The sequence below is a fragment of the Epinephelus lanceolatus genome, chromosome 12 (assembly GCF_041903045.1).
Source record: "Epinephelus lanceolatus isolate andai-2023 chromosome 12, ASM4190304v1, whole genome shotgun sequence".
Classification (NCBI taxonomy): Eukaryota; Metazoa; Chordata; class Actinopteri; order Perciformes; family Serranidae; genus Epinephelus; species Epinephelus lanceolatus.
The window spans coordinates 16,065,446-16,088,275 of NC_135745.1; the positions used below are offsets into that span (position 1 = coordinate 16,065,446).

Here is a 22,830-nt window from a genome sequence, read left to right on the forward strand (position 1 = left end):
CCCTGTTTACTTCAGTTCATGAAGATTGATGCCTTTTTTGGATTCTATGTTCACAGTGAAGGCATGCATGAGAAAGTAAGTTTTCTTCATGAATTAAAGGTAACACAGTGAGTAGCCTAACTGATATACAAATGATCATTTTGAAGTTTTCCTTTACAGGATTAGTTTGACATTTTGGGAAATGATCTTACTTGCTTTCTTGAAGAGAGCTAAATGAGAAGATAGTTGCCTCTCTCGGACATGGACAGGGCATCGTTCTTTTCATCTAAAGCCTGTACATACTCTGCAAGAACAGAGAAATTTGTTCTTTTTCTCGAGGTGGCAAGAACAAGTACAAAGTTCTTTCTGGCCAGGACATTTCATACTTCACGAGAAACTCAAGTGCAGCACTCCTGGGATGTCCTCATAGGCCCTTCCCACTCCAGCATACGTCACACATGCTTTTCCGCAGTAACTACGCCCACTTCAAATTTCTGACCAATCACAATAGTTCTTGGACACCACACAAGAAAAAAAGTTTTGCCCAGATGATGTGTCAAGAACAAGCTGCAAGAACTCCCAAACCAGGGCTGCAAGAAACGAATTATGTAATTCTTTTCTTTGAGCCCTGTGAGAGAGAACAAATTTCTCTGTCCTTGCAGAGTATGTAAAGGCTGTAACTCTCGACAAGAAAGTGAATAAGCAAATTACCCGAAATGACAGAACCAATTGTTTAATACAAAGATTCTCAAGATAACTGAGCTCATAACCCTGTCAGACCCAGTACATTTAGCCACCCTGTAAAAATCCACTCTTCTTTTTCTACTTGTATCCAGGGAGTCAGAACAGGGATAAACCAGGTCATCTAATGCAAGTCTTACACAAGTGCTACGTTACTGCAGTAGCGGAGATCAGCGATGCCCTTGATCCTCATGTATGAGGTGACACAAACTTAACTGTCCCAGGTTATACTAAAAAACAATGACTCATATGCTGTACTTTTATGAATAAACGTTTGAATATTTACATGTCAGTTTTTCACTTTCCTAGAAAAACACTCAATATAAAACAATTTATACAACTTCATACACACATTTGATTTTTCATCAATACAAAATGTTGCTTTACAGTTCATCCTCTACAAGTTTCATCCCATCTGTTCATTGCTATGCTCTGGTCATGGATACAAGTTTGCTGCATGTGTTAATGAACATCCACCAGTTAACTTTGTCTGTGCTCAGGTCCTCTGCGTTTTTGACCTTTTTGTAGCTGCAGGTGCCTGTTACTGGCACAATGATAAACACACACAATCTCCTTATCGCTCTTCCTTATATATATATTATAATACATACATTAACAAATACACTAACATCTTTTCCACAGGTGCATCCAAGCAGAAAGTATCAAAGATTTATGTACAGTTTAACCTTAAACTTCACCAGGCATTTGGAGCTTAGAAAATTGTGTCTTTATCCATATGTTCCTCCCTGAATGTTTTTGATGTAAACAAGGCACCCTAAGTTAACAGTCAGGATTCATCAGGCCAAAGCAGTGGATGCAGTATTTCAGGTCTGCAGATAATATAGTAAACATTGTGTAACAGGAACCTTTATTCCTTGCACATTCAAGGAATGAGTGAAATATTAAGAATCAGAAACCTCCTAATGATAGGGCACCCTGACGGCTGTGAACCACAATGTCTGTGGCCCGGTGGGGACGTTCACTGCATGTCATTCATCATCTCTCCCCTCACTTCCTGTTGTTTCTTGACTGTTGGCTGTCTATTAAAGGCATAGAATGCCAAAAAAATATTTAAAGACTTCCCAATTGTCAAAGGGTTGGGATAAAGGCAAAAAACTCATAAGCTAGAGGTAAAAAATAAAAGTTTTGATTGTTCTTGGGGCTAATTACCCACTGCAGTCACTGTGCACAAAACAAACATCCCATTAAAAAAAGATTATCATTTTCAACGCAGGCAGGCTTTATCTCCTGTCATGTTTTGAATAAAAGTCTGTGGTCTAGAGGACCTGTCCTCTGGGGTGCAGCAGAATGGCATTGGAGTGTGGCCTGGGCCTGAGGATCCCATTACTGTAGTAGAAGTGATTGGTGAGTGCCTCCGAGATCTGGTAGGAGCTGCTGTCCTCGTCGTCCTCGTGTCCCTCTGCTACCAACTCTCCACGTGGGGAGTCTCCCTCTCTAAGGTGGCCTAGTTCTGGGTCTCTGGGTCCAACGCCTTCGTCCTGCTGGGCCTTCAGGGGAACCAGGGAAGAGGGCAAACCTGAGTCCTGGTATAAACAGCATAAACACACATTACTATCTTTCTGATAGAAAATTGCTAATAACAGTGCTGGATATAGATTGTTTTTTACACCTCTGTTACTATTTACAAATCAAAATGGGGCAAGATCTGAAAGTCCTTGTTTAGACTAAAAAAAAAAATCACTGTCACTCATGGTGCAAAATAGGCTGAAAACGCCTGCTCCTAAATTCAAAATAAGATGGTGTGTTCAAACTGAAAATGCTTTGGTTCAATAAGACATAACCCAAATTTGCACTACATTTTGCAACAGCTTTTAAGATGCGGTATGTCTGCTTGTTGGGTGGAAGTGAAAATGAATGTATTCAGATTAAAAAACTGAAGCAGACAGGTAAAAAAACACAATACTGTTCCAAGCAGCAGTCACTTTAAGGGCAGTTGACCCCAAACTCTCTGCGCAGTGATGCAGTTGGAGGATGTAGTTGGGTAGAAAGAAAATAGTTCCTACATGAAACTGCTCACAACCAAGTCTGTGGACTATCTCGAGTAACGGGGTCATGATTTCTGGAAAGTGACATTGCTGTTGAGTTTTTCCCTCCCCCCCTCAGCGCTTTGAGCACCACAAGCCGAGTGCCACCTAGTTCCATTATATTGGAGAGACGGCAGACATCTTTAAGGCTGATTGATGTCTTCAGCACTCGGCAACTCACACCAAAATAATCTAGATTGATAAAAAGCACTACGGTTAAAAGGAAAAATATGTCTTTTTTATTTTGGGGTGACCTGTACCTTTAACGTGGTAAGAATTACACAAAGAGGACATGCAGAGTGCTTTATTCTCTGCTATAGCAGTAGCATCATCATTTTGTAACAGGTTGGTCAATACTAGGTCCACTTAAAAAACAGGAAGGAAAAGTTTTCTATATTTTAGCAGTGTAGAATGCAACCCTGTAGAGTTAACATTTCCTGTAAAAACTGTCTTAATGAAAGGAGTGATTCAGGTAGTTAATCTGGACAACAACAGGTAAGAATGCATTTACTAGAATTGTATCATGGCGTCTTTCCAGTTTCTGTTTATAGTCCTTTGTTCTGTCTCCACTGTCTGACAGTGATGCAGATTAACTAAATAAAACACGATACCGTATGACACATTACAAACGAAACTAAACGCATTTCAACCTAATCTCTCAGAAGCTGACACATACCAGTGACATGTTGCTACTCTTCAGGTATGACTCCACCCTCCTCCTGCGCTCCTCCTTCTCTCCATCCATCTCCACTCCTCTGCGGCTCTCTCTGCTGTCGTGCCAGACAACAGGACGTCCCAGTTCGTCCACCTCCACCCCTCCTGGTGGCCCCCACTTCCCGCCTAGCGTGGACTGGCTCCCTTTGTAGCTGGGTCGTTCCTGCAGGCGGGGAGGTGACCCAAACATTTACAACAATGATAAGAACTGACTGTTGGCTTAAAGGACTCTTCTCTTATTATTTTAATTGTCAATTAATCTGTCAATTATTCTCTCAATTAATTGTTTGGTCTATAAAATGTCATAAAATGCTGAAAAATATCCAAAAATATCGGTGTTTTCCAAAGTCCAAGATGACATCCTTAAATGTATTTCCTTTGTCCACAACTCATATTCAGTTTACTGTCAAAGAGGAGCAAAGAAACCAGAAAACAGTCACGTTTAAGAAGCTGGAATCAGAGAATTGTGACTTTCTTTCTTAAAAAATGACTCCAACAGATTAATTGATTATAATATTGGTTGGCAATGAAGTAAATACAGTAGATGACAGTTACTCAATTAGTCATTGCAGCTCTAATTGTGATGGAGTTAAGATGGCTGGTGAAAAACAGAAGCTGATGTCACTTTTTGCATTTTGGGTGTATATTTGAAATGTAAATTCATTTAAATTGAAATAATCATAGTAATAATTTGCCTCTGAAATTTTTACTGTCAGACGGAAAAGCCCTTAAACCTAAATTCTGTTTTTTAATGGGACTTAGTGTTGTCATTAAAATCCAGACTATTAAGTTACATGTGTGTTTCTCTTGAATTCGTTGTGTTCATTGAGTAAAACCCTCTAATACCACATTGGAGTGATCTTCTTGATCAGCAATTAGATTCAATAATCATGGTAGAAGGGCTACAACTAACTATCTATATATACTAACTAATATTTTCATGGTTAAATAATATCTTGATTGTTGTTCAGGCTAATTAACTATTATATATTCTCTTAAATGTCATAAAATAGATAAAAATTCCTATTATAGTTTTCCGAAACTCTTCACATTGCCTCTTTTGATTGATTATCATTCTGAAACCCAAAGATATTTAGATATATAAAATATCATATCTTCACATTTCAGAAGTTAGAGTCAGCCAATTTTTTTACATTTGCTTGAATAAGAAGTTAAATGTTAAGATGAGAAACTCACCAGAGAGATTTCGCTGTTTTTCATTCGGCTGTCTACTCTGAGCAGAGCATAATCATCAGGCTGTAAGAAATAAAGAAAGTAAAAGTTAGTGAACATGAACACAAAAGATGAATATAAAATGATTCACCCAGAATGAGATATCAAAAATAAGCGTCTATGAACACTGCATGTTATTTGTTTGAAGCTTCAGCAGCCTGTAATCATCGGCCTCCACAGCAGACAAGGCTGCTGTCTTGCCAGCTGCTCCACCCGGCTACACTCGGGCGGGGTGGGTGTGTTGACCTGGTTTCTCTGAACCCTGCAAGTTGTGTGTCTGTGTGTGTCTGTACCTGCACTCTGGGGTCTGTGCTGACAGAGTTTAGTCTCCTGAAGGAGGCTTGTCTGGAGAAACTTTGAATTTCTTCCCTGCGAAAAAAGAAGCATTTGGAGGATTTCAGTTTTACAAAATAGGCTGGTTTAAAGGAAAACTTCACCTGCCAAATGACCATTTGTATATCAATTACTCACCATGTGTTACCTTGAATGTAACACACAAGGAGTTATTGATTGATGGTCATTTGGCCAGTGAAGTGAAATACCACTTTACAACAAAAGCATTCACAGTCCAGCTGTTGTCAACGTTGGGGCAATAAATAAAAGTCTTTTCCAGTTTCTCTCCACATGGCTTTTTCAAGAAAATGTGGGTCAGCTTACGTTTTTTCACTGAGCTCCATCTCAAGCTTTTTGTTTTTCCGACGATGGTGGCGGTTGACCAGCAGGACGACCATGATCAGGATCAGGACCAAAGTCCCAGCTGCAGCACCAATAATGATCAGCATCAGGTTGTCCATGTTGGACTCGCCCTTGCGTTGAGATGTCTCTGGATGACAGATGGGGACAGGAAGACATCTGATGACTCTCTCTCATGCAAACACATTAACACAGCAACAAACTACAGTGGCTACAGCGGCTACAGCTCTTTTTGGTTTTGATCCTGACTGATTTACATAGCATCTGTTCATGCCTTCTATCCATCACAAGGGGGCGGCAAAATTGCACAATTACTCCAAATCAAAATGATAATTTGCTCAGTATTTTGTTTAAAACTCAACTTGTCTCATGATTCCAAGTATCTGTCCTCTCATTTCCTCCTTCTACAATACCAACATACAACATACAGCAGCAGGACAGCTTCTTATTTTATTCCTACATGATCTTGACCACTGACAAAGCTGATATGCACATACCTGTTACTGTCAACATGTAGTCTGTTTTTCCTACTCCCACGTTGTTCTTGACCACACACTCGTAGACCCCACTGTCATTCAGGCGAAGGGCCCGCCCAAAAATTAGTTTTCCTCCAACCACAGACGTCCCATCAGGCAAAGCCCCTCCTTTCCTGTGGATAATCAGAGGAAAGGGTCTCCATTAATTGACAATGATGTTTCACAGAGGCGAACCGTACAGAAACCTGTGACTCACTGCCTGAAAAACATCTGTGACTCATTTTGGTGACTAAAGTGAACATAGTTCAAACCTGTATTTCAGTTCAAACTATTTCTGCTGACGTGCCAGAGGAGGAAACACACAGGTGTCATATCTGAACTACAACAGCACTATGAAATGCAGCAACCGGCTTGCATCAAGGAAGGCTTTCAGCTAAAATAAACACCACACAGGATCAGGTTCACCGCAGAGTGTAACCACCAATTCGCGTGCACCTGAATCACAAACCTGCTGGGCTTACAACTGGCGCCCATTGATCTGAATAGACCAAATAAATACTAGGTTTGGGGGATTTAAGCAAGTCCGGCGAGTCCCACACTGTGCAGCTGAAGACATCACAGGCCACACAATGGAGAGCCAGTTTCTGATCGGGTCCACTGAGAGGGGTCATGTTGCCCTTGGTTTCACTGTGCTGCTGCAGCAGCTATTTAACTGCTGCTTTACCCCCCAACCTGGAGCCAGCTCAGATTTCTTTTCTCAAAACCCCACCTAGCTGCTCAACCTGGCCCTTTATAATTGAGTGGCAGGTGGAGATTGCATCTGACACAGAGTAGATGGTTGAAAATGATACAGATGCAGTGAGTGCTCTACCTTTAGCAGCCAAAAAGACTGTAATCTGTTTTGTTGGCTCGCAAACTAAATCGATTGCATCTTTACGAGTGAATTATAACAATATCAATGCAATGAGATGCAGGTATGCATATTTTGTAACCTCTGGGCAGAGCTAGGCGAACTGTTCCCCTGTTTCCAGTCTTCATGCTAAGCTAAAATAAACTGCTATTGGCTGTCACTTCACATTTAACAGATCTACTCATCCAGTTCTTCACAATAAAGTAAATGCATGCATTTTTAATAATGTTGAAGTATCTCTTTATCTTCTTTATGAAGCATCTGCTTGTCCACACAGTATCAGTTTGTCCTGATGAACGCGCCGAACGGTCTGCGGGGTTGAAAGGATTCAATCCACAATAATCTCAATATTTCAAGATTGCCTCACAGCTTAAGTATTTTTTCACTCAGCACACAATATTTCATCATTGTGTGCTCAGTCGTAGCTGTAATGGCTGGTACAGTGTCTCTAATTTAAGTACAGACCCTGTGTTTTACCAGGCATTAGAGTGATATTTAAAGCATGGCACTATGATTAAGTGCTTAGCATGTGTCTCCTGCTCTTCCTCACACCGCACGCTCCCTCCCTCGTGTGAAAATATCTCCCTCACTCTTTTTCTGACTTCGACTTGCGCAACACGACACCACAGTTTTTATTCTACCATGAATTGAGCCGGGAAAGAAAGGCGTCCTCCTGTAGGTTCAAGCACACTTCTTTGTTGTTTGCATGTGTGTAAGTCCATGTGTATGCGCATTTGTGGCTTATGTATGTTTTGAGTCACATTCCAGTGCCATGTAAAGAGCAATTTAGCAGTGCAAATAGCATCACAGTGGGGGGAATTAACATGTAATTGTCACATTCTTGCCGGCAGTCAGACAGAGGTAAACTGTAGATATGTATGAGCAGCAGACAGGCTGGTGACGGTACCGTGTCCAGGTGACATTCCGAGGTTTGGGGTGTCCTCCGCTGTTGCAGACCAGCTCAGCTTTCTCCAGACCCACAAACCAGTCCCCTGTACCAGCAGAGATGGTGGCATCTGGGGGGTCTGACACAGAAACACAGATATAAGCACACACTGACACAAAATATGTACCTATATGCTGCATGGCAGAGCAAAGAGAAAACCTTGTATGTTAGTACATTTATCAACTGAGATGGCCTTTTAAAGAAATCTGTTCATGCTATAAACACAGATGAGGCTGTTTTTGTCATTATTTATCCAAAAATAGAGTTACATCAGAATTAAAACAGTTGTTTCAGCACTAGTCATCATTCTCACACTGATAAGTCTGCAGCATTGTGACAAAATCACTGTTTTGCAAGACACAAAGAAGTCTCAAGATCTGACTATGAAGTCCAGAGTCAAGTCTAAATAGTAAACTTTGTGTTTTGAGTCCTTATGCACAGAATGTAATGCCATTTTATCTGTAACAGTCAGTATACTGCGAAATAATTAGGTGTGTTCTGTTCTGGTGCAGTATGCCAATCCAATGACACAACTGGAATTATATGTTATTTCTGAGTCAAGTGTTTTGCATGTTGCTGACGACAGCAGAGTCTTTCCATCTGAATTTGACAATCCCAGGTATTATCTGATGTCTGTCTGCTGGTCTGCACTGCCAGACAATCCTCTCCTCCTGCTCAGGCAATACGATTGGCTGTCAGGGTGATTCCAGTACTGAACATCTGCTGTCAGGAAAATTAAAAGTTGATTGGCTGTGCAGCTGTTTTTAGAATATAAAGTAATTTCCAAGTCAAAAAGTTCAAGTCCGAGTGGAGTCGCATGTCATTTATGTTAAAGTCAGGTTGCAAAAAATGATTTTCGTCAAGTTTAAAGTCATCAGATTCATAACTCGAGTCCACTCCACTGGACATCACTGAGCTGTCCATCACAGTGGACAAAGAGCAATTGTTGCACACTGAAGGAACTTAAGTTTAGGAGCCCTCTCTCTAACTGCACCAACGGTAATAGTGGAGGACGAAGCATTACTCATGGACTTTCCCAGCAACCTGCCAATATTGTCTAATGTTTAGTCTACTGTCACCCATTCATTTTCCCAAACAGAGAGGTTAAGCTATACAAATATCTCTAGCAGGGCAAGTAGAGGGAAAAATGCCATTGATTAAAGCAGGACGAGTTAAAGGAAAGTGTCCCACAGCAGTAGAGAAGGTTGAGCTGAGCATACAGTATGCTGTGTCATGATTCTAATCAGATTTGTTCACACTGGCGAAGTGACAAACAGTCTGTGTGTTTTTGAGCGTGCAGTGGATGAGCACAAAGCTAATGCAGGCTTCACACAGCTGCAAAAAACCTAAATAAATCGTGGATGGTGGTAGTGCTACTCTGGAAAGATCTCTGAAAACAAAACATGTACTTCAATATTTGGAAAACTACTTTGTTCTTATTTGAGAAGTTTAATTCTCTTATGATTTGTTAATTCATTTGAATTCCCATTAGCTGGGGAACAGCTACTCTTCAGAGAAAATTTAATGCAACTCTGTAAATAAAAGTGAAAGTAATATGACATACCCATGCACGCACATAATACATGTATTTACATATAAAACAAGTCATACATTTTTAAAAGTTACAGTTGACTTAAGTCCAATGTTAGACATATTATATCATTACCTGTAAATATATAACTGTACATTCTTATATACTAACTGCAAAACAACAATATACCTTAAAGACTATAATATAGTATATCCTCTGTATAATCAGTTTGTAGTGTGGATTTGGAGTAATAGAGAGGGTGTTTTTGGATGTGAGGGGTCAAGTCGCTTCCCAGTATTGGCTGCTTGATGGGCGTGGCACTAGGTACGTGGACTGTCTGCTCCCAAGTTTCAAACCGCACCAACACGGCAGCTCGTTTGGAAGCTTTATCTTATGTTAAGAAAGTAGTTCACTAAAATGTGTTTCTGAAAACATTTCAGGTGAGAAATAAGGCATGCAGCTGCTAAATCTGTCTGAATTTATGATCAACAACAGTTAGTTTAAAAGTTATCTGGGTGTTTCCAGAGGTGGTAAGTCACACGGGATGCCACTGATTTGCATGAAGTAGCCTAGATTCAACTTCATGCAAAACACAAAGCTGCTCTGAATACACTGTACTGTGCTTACACAGACAAGGAATGGGAAGTGTGGTAATGACAGATCCTGTGGGCACATACTATGGGTGATACAAGGTTAAACAGATATCTTAGCACTAGGTTAGCTCAGGTTGCTAAGCCTACACACTACAAACCTAATCAAGTCATGAAGTGACTGATATGTATCATGACTGATAACATTACTGTCATTTATATTTTTCTATGTTTTGAGTGGAATAAACCTTTTACACTGCAGGCATGTTGAGCTGCCATTACATGTACAAGAAATGCACACCTGTATCTAATAATAATTAATCATTAAGGGCTACATTCCACAGCTCTGGTATGGCTTCCCTTCCTGACACACCTAAGTGAAACAAATGATCATTAATGTTATTATTAGTGACACTTGTTCTTTCTAAGCAATCATTCCTGCTATGAGAGTCAGAGGCAGAGTTACTGCATTCTCCGCAGATTTTGAGTATTTAGAGTATTTGCACAGAAAAACTAATAAAATTCAGTACACTTAAAAGGTCAGTATACATGTCAAGTTTAATTGACGTTAATTTGCTGTCCATCTGCGGGCTTACTGCATAGTTGCTGCTGGTACAGAATGTGCAGGTGTATTGATTTGTATATACTAACTACAACATAGTACTCTGTGACATTAGAACAGTACATGCTGTATACAGTTGGTATGTAGCATAGAATTGGACTCAGACAAAGAGTCCTTGGTTCCTCCCACTGATGTTTGACTCAACCAGCAAGATTATTTCTGCATTAAGACAAGCTCTATCAAAAAAAATATAAAATCATGATCATCTGTATTGTTTTTGCCGCATTGTTGGTCTCTCTTGACCTTAAAACACAGAAGGATTACCAGCTATACTCACACTGCACCACCAAAGGGTTTGAGAGCCTGCGCGGCTGCTGCAGGCCGGGATGCCACACCAGACAGTCCAGCTTCTTCCCATTCATGCTGCGCAGGGGGTGGAGGGAGTAGTAGCTGGACACGGACCCACCCTCGTTGGTGCGGTTCTGGGACTGGCCTGGCAGGTCGGTGTCCCAGGAGAGATGGGGAGGCGGGCGGCCCACGGCTCGACAGGAGGCGGCCACACCGAACGACTGGCCTTCCACCAGGATCACAGGCTCCAGGGAGGAGATGGGTAAAACTAAGAGAAGAGGAAGAGGAACAGTTTAGAGGAAAGTCCCCCTTCACTCAAAAATGTGTTTTGATTTGTTTGCTCACTTGGATGTTTGAGCTTAACTGGGAAGAATGTTTCCACATTCCCCTGCTAAAGGTGGACAGTTTCTCTACATCTACACGTAGATGTATGAGGATTTTATGACATCACATCTAGTTTGGCAACTACTTGTCCAATATGCAACCTCTAGTGTACATACATTGAAAGAGACGTGAGGAAACAGAAAAGACATCTTGTGTCCTGCTGTTTAACATGTTTTTTTTGGTACTTAAAGATTCTGGATTTTTCATGGTGAGAGAATAAAAGTTATTTTAAGAATTTTTAACAAGGTAATTGAAATTTTTAGAGAAAAAAACACATCAGACACGAGTATTTTTTTAAGCTATGAAACAGTATAAAAGTATAAAAGGCCAACAATTTCTGTCCTTCACAGGTAAATCATTTTGCTTACTAACTTTTTTGTTTTTTTCTCTACAAACTAAAGATATTTTTTAATTATGTACTCTTTTTAAAACATAAAACCTTTCCTGGTGTGCATACTTGTACTGTATTATATATATTGTGTTATGTTTTCAGATTTTGTGTTGTCTTGCTGTTATGGAACTGTGTTTTCTGTGTCCTCTGTATTAATAACACAAGAAAAGGAGTATTAGATTATTAACAATGATGAGCTTAACTGCTTGTGTAATGCACAAACCCTACAATTACTGCATTAAGAGTTAATTAATACTTCCTAAAGCCTGCTCAAGGCTAATTTGTCTTTACCTAAAATTACCTAAAGTGGCTGTAATTAGATCCATTAGAACCAGGACGTCACTAAATGTTTGTGCAGTGATTGTCATTGTTTGTATGGAACAAGTCTGAGCAACGAGGTCTTCAAAATCTTGCTGCTGAATACTTTCAACCGCCATGATTTTACTGAGGAATCTACAACAGAGAAAACTCTCAGAGAAAATTCTGAGAGACTTCAGAGAAAATTCTCAATTTTCAGATGCAGGATATGAACTGAAACATCAAGTCCATCACAACAAGATTAAAACCCTGTGGCAAATGTCACCCGTAATATTTTCACATAAATACATTTGTGTTTTGTTACTCTTTGTCACCAACTGGTTTAACATGAATGTGATTCACACCCAGCTCACTGCTGCCTTTGCTGTTGTAAACACCTGGTAAGTCTTTCCATTGGCGTTTGGATTATTAACGAAGGAGACGAAACAGGTAGTTAGCATTAGCAGAGATAGCCATTATGGATTAACACACAAAGAAAGGGGCACCACCCGTAGAGACTCAAACTTCATAAACAGAGACTCCAAAACACATGACATCATAGTCCTGCCCCTCAGTATTTGACTGACAGGTGATATCCTGCACTATCCAGCACACCGAAAAAACAGCCCAAATAAAATAGATGACAGCCATCCATGGCCAAATAAAACCACCTTAATAAACCAGATGCATAAAAATCCCAATCGATGAACTGACCAAAAGAAAGGAGCTTAATCCAGATTTTTTTAGATCCATAACATAACAGAAAAAAAACAGAAGACAGCTCTAACCACACAAACTAGACTTCAGTTTTTAAATCTGCACATGGACAAATTTATATGCAGCTTAGGGTTCAAGCATTTTGCAGTTAATAAAAGTCTTATGGGTTAAGGAGTCGAGGGAATTCAGTGCTGGAGGTTGTCAGTTACTACTGTGTGTATTTCTGCAGATTTGTCTTATCTATGGCGTGCTGGGACAAGTTTATGACTAACCTGTCACTGTTGATGATGATGACTGGCGGCAACATGAGAAAGTCATTTAGAACTGATCAGGTTGCAGCACTGCAGGTTTAACTTGAAAAGGGATCCAATAAAAAGCAGCACCCCCACAGCTGCTGTTATGGTGCCTCTCAAATTATTACAGAATGTATTTATCTTACTAAGTGATAAGAGGAGGAGATCCAAAATGTTCTCTCAGGTGACTGAGTGATGGTGACAATGCCGCAGAAACTAAACATGTCATCTGGTTTGGATTCGAAATTGAGTTTATTGCATCAATCTGGAAAAAAACAATTAAGTGTTTTGCAGAACTTGTAGTTATGCAATGAAAAGCTCACTGCTTTGAGACTTTGAATGTGAAAAGAACTGTTTTCTTGATACCAATAGTTTAGTAATACACCTTATCTATTTCAAGAGTTAGGTAAGCACTGAAAACAGGTGTGATTTTAAGACCGAGGGCAAAGTTTCGGACACAGAATGAAGCACTACTGGAAACTCCAGTGTTTGGTGGGCGTTGTTGGACATTTTGTCTGATCCATATTTTTCATGTACATTTGTGCTTAATTTACCTAATACCTCATTCTGTTTCTCCATATTGTGCTGCAGAGGTTTTCTTTATATGAATCTACAGGAGTTTAAAGCTCAAGGGTGTGAAGTCCTTTGTGAGGCTACGTTCACAGTGCAAGCCTTAGTGCTCTATTCAGATTTATTGCTCAGATCAGATTTTTTTTTGTTTGGCTGTTCATATTATTTTTTAAATGTGGCCAATATCAAACTCCAGTGTGAACAGGCCACAAGCAGCCCGCATGCACAAAGGAACAATAACAAAGAAGTCACACGCAGCACACTGTTGTATGAAAGCAAACATGGAAGACAGTGTTTACGGTTTCCTTTACAAGTTGATGTGCAGCTGAAGCCAGAAAAGTTGTGAGCAGGTGATAACATGGGCGAGAATGAGGAAAAAGAGAGCCAAGTTTTTAATCATGGATTTTTGTGGAGCAATGACTGCTACTTCTATATGGAGATGTGTGTGAGGAGTAGTGTGATTGTGGCATGAATGACTTCACTGTAACAGATATCATCCAAAATTTCAAGAAGTTAAGGCTCAGTTTTACATCTGTCAGTGCCTCTCCACAAGACTCTCGACGCTCAGTTCAGGCTACCAGTCTGTCTTTCATGGATGCATTCACCAAGTGACTCCGAACAGCACAGACCCGTGACAAATGTCAATCTAAAGTGACAAAAAAGTTGCATGAATTCCGATAGGACTGATCAGATTGAGGTTGCATTACAAAAATAAGACCTGTACCTGATTTAGGATCACATATGATTTGTGCTGCTAACACTGTTATGAAAAAACTGATCTGAGTCATGTAAGAGCAAAAAAAGAAAAAAAAGAAGAAAAGGAATTATGAAAATTAGATTCACCAATGTGCCTTACGTGCACCAAAGAAAATCACCTGACTTTATTAAAAGCAGATTTTGGATATATTTTTACATTTGGGTTCCATTTCAATCTTAGTTTTTTTTCATATTTTTCACTTGGCATTAACAAGTTACAAAAAGTACTACACAAAGAAATCTGTTACAAAAATACACTCATTTTTTTCTTTTCACCCACTTAAATTTAGATATGCTGCCAGTGTGTGTGGCCACGTTGGCAAACCTGCTGAATTCCCCTTGTCTTTTTCTTCTATGAAGATGATTACGGTTTAAACGTCATTACAGCAGCTCTGATAGGATTAGGAAGGTGTGGGAGAGGAGAAAGAAAGAGACAGAGAGGATGACGATGACTCTTACTCCAAACGGTGAGTGTGATGCGCCTCTCAAAGTTTCCGTTGGGGAAGGTGGAGATATGGCAGGTGTAGCTGCCCTCATCCGACTCCTCTGTGCTGGGGATGAGCAGAGCCGAGTTCACGGTGGGGCTCCCACTCTCGAACCTCACCCGACCAGAGTAACGCCCAAACTCTGATATACAAAACAAAGATTTCAGATCAGGCCAGATTATCATCCTTTACAGAGCTCAAACTGACAAAAAATACCCTTTAAAAATATGGGAACAAAATTTTCCCAATGAGAAACGCTTAGTCGAAGCATTAACTCCAACAAAGGCAAATAGATTATCAGGTATTAGCAATATAAAACATCATTTATCCAATGACATCACAACCCCACCCTACAGACAAATAATCCAGGTGTAAACTAAACACTCTGCTGGTATGATCTCATTGTCAAATCAAACTGAAGCATGCTGTTGTCAGATTTGTGAGGTCTTTCATCACAGAGCTGTGACCCAATAATAATTTAATCATAAAAAGAGTTAATGGTTATCAGTTATTAGTCATTGCATGTCAAGCTCAGCCCCTGTCAATCTCATCATACTACTCAGATGAGAGGAGGTACCAATTTATTCAGCCAATCTGGCTGTTATCAGGCTATTAATGGCTGTTATCATAAGCATTATGTGTAAACGTTCGGATAAGCATCATATTTATAGGTTAGTAGTGGCCTGACACACCTATTAGGTTGATAGGGCCATTTCAGGCCATGAAATTAAACTGAAAGGGACACAGGACTTTCACCCAGGAGACTAGGGTTCGAGACCCCTGTGAAACCAATATTTATGCTCAACCCTGATGTTTTTCTAAACCTAACCACATCATTTTGGCAGCTAAACATAAGAAAAGTGAAACCTAAGAAACTGGTAGACCTTGGGTGATTTGGAACAACACAAATGTTACAAAAAGCAGCCCAAAATATAATAGCACCATCAAAACTATTATATTATTTGTATTTGATTGGACCTTGAACTTAATTCACCATCAGGCAAACAAGTCTATATATTGAGCTTAGTGTAATGCAGCAGACGCAAAACTGATTTGTCATCATCTGCACACTGCTAGGGTTGCAACAGTATGATACTTTCACAGGGCGATAAAGTCTCAGAAAATATTGTGGTTTCATGATATCATGGTATTACAGCATTATTGTTATCATCAATCAGAATGACCCTTAAAGGAATGAAAAAGGAAGGTTGAGCAAATGTTTTATTACTATGATTTAAAGTTTAGGGGGCTACACCAATGACTGTTCGATGCAAATCTACCAAAACTAAAAAGTTCCAAACACAAACTCTCTGAAATGTAAGGTTTCATGCAGATAACAATATCAAGAAATTAAAATAAAGTTTATATTTTTCCTATAGTTTATAGTCATTAATGTGCAAGCCAAGTCCCTATACAGATTGAGCTACTGCTGCCCCCAAAGTAATTAATTAAATTTACTTCTTATTGTAACAGAGGTGCTCTCTTTCTGCTAAAGTTGTGCACATGACTATAGCTAAAATTACATCCAGTTAGGAGCACAACTGGTTTTAGGTTTCTATTAGGAACTGAAACTACAGCTCATAAGAACTGAAAACTGACATATAAGTTCACTAAAGTGTGTATTCAATACAATACTTTTTAGTTTTTCTTAGATACATTTTAAGGAGTTGCTTATTTTTGCTTAAAGAAAATATTTGTCACATAACAGAACTATTTCAGTGGTAGAACGCTGTAGTATTCATCAGATTGATGTAATATCTTTGTGTAAGGTACGACTCTTAAACAAAAGCCTGATAAGTACAGATCCTGTGAGTGCACTTGCAACCCAAGGATGCATCTGAGAGTGATTTAGCTCATGAGAGGGAATGCTTACACTAGACTTAATGTCCAAACTGTAATTGTAGAAACTGCTGTGCAAACCAGTCTGAGAAAAACTCTCTCCACTATTAACCCTTCGCTGCAGCCTACCTGTATGGCCATCCATGAAATGGGCAGTGATGATCTGGTCCTTGCTGCCATCTGGGAGCTCCTTGTGCCAGGTGACCTGCACCACCTTCTGCCCCTCCCCCACCTGGTAGTGACAGGGCAGTCTGGTCTGGCTCTCTGCGAAGGAGCGCAGGGAGGTGTGGGGCTGCGGAGGCTCCACAAAGTCACCCTGCACACACACTGCTGAAGAGAGAGTGTTTCAGATAAAGTTAAGGGACGATAAGAGGTATGTGGTGAGTGAGGTGCTTAAAACAATTAACTAATTCACTGCAAGGTCTCTGGTGATTGCAGCTATTTCTGACACTTTATCATTTAGAGTCCAAAGTGAAACTCTTGTTAGTTACAGTTCTAGTTCAGAGGATAGTCTGTTGTTTATGTAGCATGTTTGGCTTTCGAATGAGCAGTGACTTGGGCCTGATAGTATCAAGCTAGTGTTTGCCTTTTATTATTTTATATGAGCAGATCTCTGAGAGTGCACTTGGGTGCGTTGGAGCTAAATGCTAATGATAGCATGCTAACATGCTTACAATAACAATATAAACATGCTGATGTTTAGCAGGTATTATTTTGACCATGTTCACTATTTTAGTTTAGCGTGTTAGAATGCTAAAATTAGCTTATTAGAATGTATTTACTTTTTATTAATCCCCTGAGGGGAAATTCAATGTTTTCACTCTTGCTTGTCAATTACACACAGGTCTGAAAGACACACACATGCACAAACAGGACCTATACATGCACAAAGTGGAGAGATGTCAGAGTGAGGGGGCTGCCCTTTGGTGAGGCGCCCCGAGCAGTTGGGGGGTTCGGTGCCTTGCTCAAGGGCACCTCGGCAGTGCCCAGGATGTGAACTGGCACCTCTCCAGCCACCAGTCCACGCTCCATATTTGGTCCGGACGGGGACTCGAACAGGCGACCCTCCAGTTCCCAATCCAAGTCCCTATGGACTAAGCTACTGCATAAATAAGTACCTGATCGACCTGATGGTGGAGCTAAATTAAAAGTCAAGGACACGCCCGAACAGCAACCTCCAGAGCTGAAAAATGAAGCCAACACGGAGGTGCCACAAACTGCAGTTCCTATGGGAAATTACTTTTTATATAATTCACAGTGACATGCTATTCAGGTTTAAAGTTACACTTAATTAAGGTCGGGGCTGTTTTGAGTGACAGGCTGTCTGCAAGGTGCCACTTCAGTCTGTGAGTCAGCTCCACCCTCTCATACACCTCTAGCTCCAAAAAACAAGACAGCAACGGCCAAAATGCCAAACTTGAGGCTTCAAATAGGGGTGTAACAATACATCCATCTGGTTTGATATATCGATCAAGGATTAACCTTCCCAAGTCATTGATATTTCTGTCTAAGCACACCGCCTTCCTAAACATTCAAACTGTGGGAAAAAAGAGGATTTTTAAAAAATATATCATTTCATATCAATTGCAGGCCTCTTAACTGACTTGAATCGAAATCATACCATGGCAGACTTTGTGATATTTGCAAATATTGTATTGTTGTCCAAAGAATCAATATAATACCATGTATCATATTAAAAGTTGTGATTTACACCCTTAGCTTTCAATTGAGAGTCCACAAGCCATTGGGTGACATCACAGTAGCCAGGTCCATTATGTTATATAGTCTGTGGGATCACCACAGTTATTACAATTTATCCTGAGAGGAACATGAATGTCAGTAAAAAAAAAATTCACACCAATCCACTTGATAAGTGTTCAGACATTTTGCAAAAAGGCAAAAAATGTTGACACTTAAACAGAATAAAGTCATCGGTATTCACCATATGGGAGCATTAAGAACTGTAAAAGTCATGGTACTCCCTTAAATAGATATGAAGATATTTCAGTCTGGACCAAAGCCGTGGACCAACTGACTGACTGACTGACTGACTGACTGACTGACTGACTGACTCATTGTCAGTCACATCGCCAGCATGTAACAACCCCAAGCATTAGCTTTTTCCAGCTTTTTAAATGTGAGGATGTGCTACTTTTCTCTGTTTCCTGTCACTATATTTGGATTGTGCACATTTGGTCGGATAAAAAAAAGCAAAGACATCCCCTTAGACTGTGGGAACTTGTAGTGACCAATTTCCACTATTTTCTGATATTTCATAGACTAAAAGCTTAAGCAATATAATTGTTTTAACAAAAATAATTGCTAGTTGCAGTACTAATTCTTTTTTTTCTGCATTTATACAGTATAATGTAGTTTCCTTGAAGACTTGCAGACCTATGTACATCCTACAACAACTTTCCTACACATGTAATTTACTAATTTGGTTGAAAAACAGTGCATCCATCCATTGACACCACATCCTGTTAAAGAAGGCAGGAGGCCATTGGGCGAGAGGCGAGCAATACCCCAGACTGCTTAGACAGATAAACACACTGACACCTACGGGGTCGTGGGCGTGCCTTGTCTGTTAGCATGCAGACACTGAGAATAATGCAAATTCCACAAAGAAGGTGGACGGGTGGTTTGAATACAGATCTTTATGCTGTGAGGTGACGGTGCAAACATCTTAAACAATAGTGCTGTTATGCGTCTTAATTCTTTCCTCAAAAGCAGAAATGTTTCTCTGAGAGCAGACGTGCTCAGAAAGAGCTGCTGTGGAGAGTTGTTTGTTATATGATGGTTTAGGTGCTGTTTTAGAGGTTTTTACACATGCTCTTATTTTAGATCATTTAGTTCATAATTCCTTGACAGTAAACTCTGTTCAGAAGTCTATGCATGATGAAGTTTGTGGATAATTTGTTAATTTGGACCAGTTATTGTCCAATCATCTAACCCCTGTTTGAACTTCCCTTATTGATAAAAAAAAAGTATTTGTTTTGCAATGCCCATCTAATATTTTATAAGGTAAACTTTTGGCATGTTTTTATCAATTGTGGATGTGGTATTTCCCTCGGGTATTTAAGATCTGGTTCTCCTCTTGTATTGAATTTGATGCCTGACAAAAGTCAATGACAAAAACATGTCTTTCATAAACATAGAGCTAACAGTGTGCAGGAATTTCCTTGTGCATGAACAGCAGCACTGAATGTCACTCCAATTTGGCATGGAAATTAAATAATTACTGTTCTTAAAACAAATTAATCAAATAGTTAATATTCACCTAAAGTAACAGCTTCACTACACTGCAGTTTCACATCAGTGTGGTGTTATCCCACCAGAGCTGTCATCAGTTCCGACTAATGACTAAGTCTGACTGTACTTATCACACCTGGTTAAAAGTCTACATTGAAGCGTGGGAGACACGGAAACATGAGTGAAAAGGGTGTGTGAGAGAAATGCATCTACAACCAAACATTTGCCCTTTGATTTCTGGGGTGAACACACTTTTTTCCCCATGGTTACTGATTCATGAGCTCAATTAATGATTACACTGCAGCTGGTATGGGACGCAGACTCACTCAGATAAAGTCCCACACAGTTGGTGCAAGGACGCATTGACAAAACAGTGACACTGTGAAAAAGGGAAACAGTGTCTTCACACACACACATACAGGAGGTTTAAATTTGGCCAACAAAGACCTACAGTGTGCGTGACCTAATTGTGGAGTGGAAAGAGCAAAGGCGACACAGTTTTGTAAAAGAGCAACAGCAGAAGAACAGTTCAATCATTCATGCCGACAGAGGGAAGAGACAGGGGTAGACACAAATGACGTTCGAGGAAGGCAAAGAGAAATAAAGACAGAGGGGAGAGTCAAGAGAGATAAGCACCAAACAGAAAGAAAGAGTTAATCACTCTCCACACGCACACATTCTAGGTAAACACAGGTTCACCCGAGTCACAAAGCTGCTATACAAGCTTTTCCTGTTCACTCAGGATGGCAGTAACTTTATCACACCCGTGGTTGCAAGAATTTAGAAAAACAATAGTCTAATATGTGCATTTGCTCTCGTAGTCTGAACAGCACCCTGGTGTTCCATCACAGCTGAAGAAGGAAGCAAAAGCAGCCGTGTATCGACACAATTAGTCACAAAAAAAACAGGAGGGTGCAGGTTGGGCAATAAGTTCTGATTCACGTTGACTAAATGTAAGAATGTGACGGGGCCGCATTCTGTTATGCTGTTTCTTTCTCCACACCTGCAGGGACAAACACATACACCACCGGGCCAAAAGTATGTGGACACCCAAACATTATACCCGTGAGTGATTGTTAAAAATGTCATTCCAAGACCATCTGAATTAATCTGCTGCTTAAACAGCTTCCGCTCTTTATGACGGTCACAGATTCTCAAAGGTGTTGGATGGCACTGAGGGGGTCAGGGCTCTCTGCAGGCCAGACAGATTCTTCTACATCAAACGAGGAAAAGCATTTCCTTTTGGGCCTGGCTCAAACTGTTGCCACGAGGATGGAAGCACACTATTGTCTAATAATACCATCATATACTGTGGCATTTGGGTTTCCTTTCACTGGAACTATCTAGATGAAACCACGAAAAACAGCCCACAACTAACACAACAGTAGACATGGGTGTCAAGATACTTTTGGCCTAAGAGTGTATACTGTATAAATAAAACACCACCGTTAATGATTGGCCATTTATCTACAAAAAAGAGGAAAAAATACTCCAACATACATCAAAAATAAGACAGAAATGGACTGTGCCACCAAGATCAGGGGTTTGGCCATGCAGTGGAACCATAGACAGCAATATTCTGACTACAGCCATGAGCAAAGACAGATTTAGAGGGTACATATAAGCACAAATATGTAGAAATATTGTATTGATGTTACAGGATTTCTCCTGTAAAGTACCTAAAAGTGATTTTAGCCTGACAGCACCTACTTACAGGAATATTCTGTCCTTACAGGAACATTATCATATAAATAATAACGACTCTTTAGGAAGTGGAAATGACAGTAAAGTTACTGTTAACCTGTATTTTAAGTATCAGACATAGTGCAACTTAATTTTAGTAATATTACTGTCTCTTTTCATAAAGTACAAGGAGCTGATATATATATATATTTGATACTTTCACACAGCACAGCAAATTCTGGGCCACCACTGCTTAAAAAGTAGCAACCAAAATGACAGCAGGTGTCCAAAAAGTACAGACAGTGAAGGTTGTAAAACAGTGAACTTTCCTGTAAATTAATGTTACAAAACTCACCAGCTAATAAAAGAAGTGCCGCACACTTTGCCCTTTGCCCGGTCAACTCCATCTTTAGTCCAAAAATAAAAGCTGGACTGAATCACCTTCGTTCCTAAACTGTTTAAACTCGTGTTATTCAGCTTTCATTGTTAATATCTGTATAAAGTTCAGACAGGAAGGCCAGTGGTTAGCAGCAGTTACGAGTCCGCAGGTGCAACAGGTGTTTCCTCTTCAAATCACATACATGATGCTTAAAAAATAAGATTCCTCCACTTGTTGTCCACTTGTTGACTATTGTTTAGTGCAAAATGGCTTTAACTTCATCTCGAGTGCAAAAATCCTCTGCAGCACCTGAAGGAATAACTCAGCAGAGACAGTAAGAGTGAAGAGATGACACTAGAAATGATATTTGAGCTCACGCAGAAAAGAAAAATAAAACGCGTATTGTCCAAACACAAGCCTGTTGGTTTGTCACGCACTAGGAGAAGCACCTCTACACCTGTCTGCGCCAGGCCCCGCCCCACTGCACCACATGAATGCGCCCACTCCGTGCTGCGTTTACGTGGTGTTGAGAAAGTTGTTTTCAGTTCTGAACAACAGACATCCTGCTGCTTCATACGTTGATGTAATTAGATGTATGTGTGTAAACAAATGTTAAGATTGATGGTTAATCACTCAGCTTGATTCAACCTTACAACACTTTTCACACAACAGAGAGAAAAGCTGATTAAAACAAAATGAAATTAATAAAAAGTACTTAAAACAACAAACTCCACCAAAGTCTTCAGCAAAAAGGCTGACTAAAAGTAGCTTTACACGTGTAGGCGAGGCCTTTTAAAAGTGGTACGAATCTTTTTTTCCCCACAGCTGTATGAATATTAAAATGTACTTTTTCTGTTTATCTAGCACTATGCCATGAGCTCAGGCTTGGGCATATATCTTTGATTTCTGACTGATTTGTGCAGCTTTGCATCTTCCATCAGCCTACACTGGAAATATATACTAAAATAGAACAAACTGAGAATTGAAAAAACATAAAAGCCCCCCCAAATAATGTT

The 22,830-nt window shown here is 40.0% G+C and overlaps 1 protein-coding gene across 3 annotated transcripts; it reads right to left on the reverse strand.

The window, feature by feature from the left end:
• Positions 1–696: 696 nt before the first annotated feature.
• nectin4b (nectin cell adhesion molecule 4b) lies at positions 697–22,294 on the reverse strand. 3 transcript variants are annotated; one of them, XM_033651464.2, is made up of 11 exons: positions 21,791–22,294; positions 16,630–16,830; positions 14,636–14,803; positions 10,758–11,036; positions 7,699–7,816; positions 5,903–6,054; positions 5,370–5,535; positions 5,006–5,081; positions 4,677–4,736; positions 3,442–3,642; positions 697–2,264 (listed from the first exon to the last, which is right to left on the reverse strand). In XM_033651464.2, exons 1-11 carry the CDS (start codon positions 21,840–21,842, stop codon positions 1,998–2,000), a joined length of 1,740 nt encoding a protein of 579 aa, XP_033507355.1. In that variant the 5' UTR covers positions 21,843–22,294; the 3' UTR covers positions 697–1,997. The 3 variants fall into 3 exon arrangements, with proteins under 3 accessions (XP_033507355.1, XP_033507357.1, XP_033507356.1); XM_033651466.2 differs by having other exon boundaries at positions 697–2,228; positions 21,791–22,279; XM_033651465.2 differs by having other exon boundaries at positions 16,630–16,827; positions 21,791–21,977.
• Between the last annotated feature and the right edge of the window lie 536 nt (positions 22,295–22,830).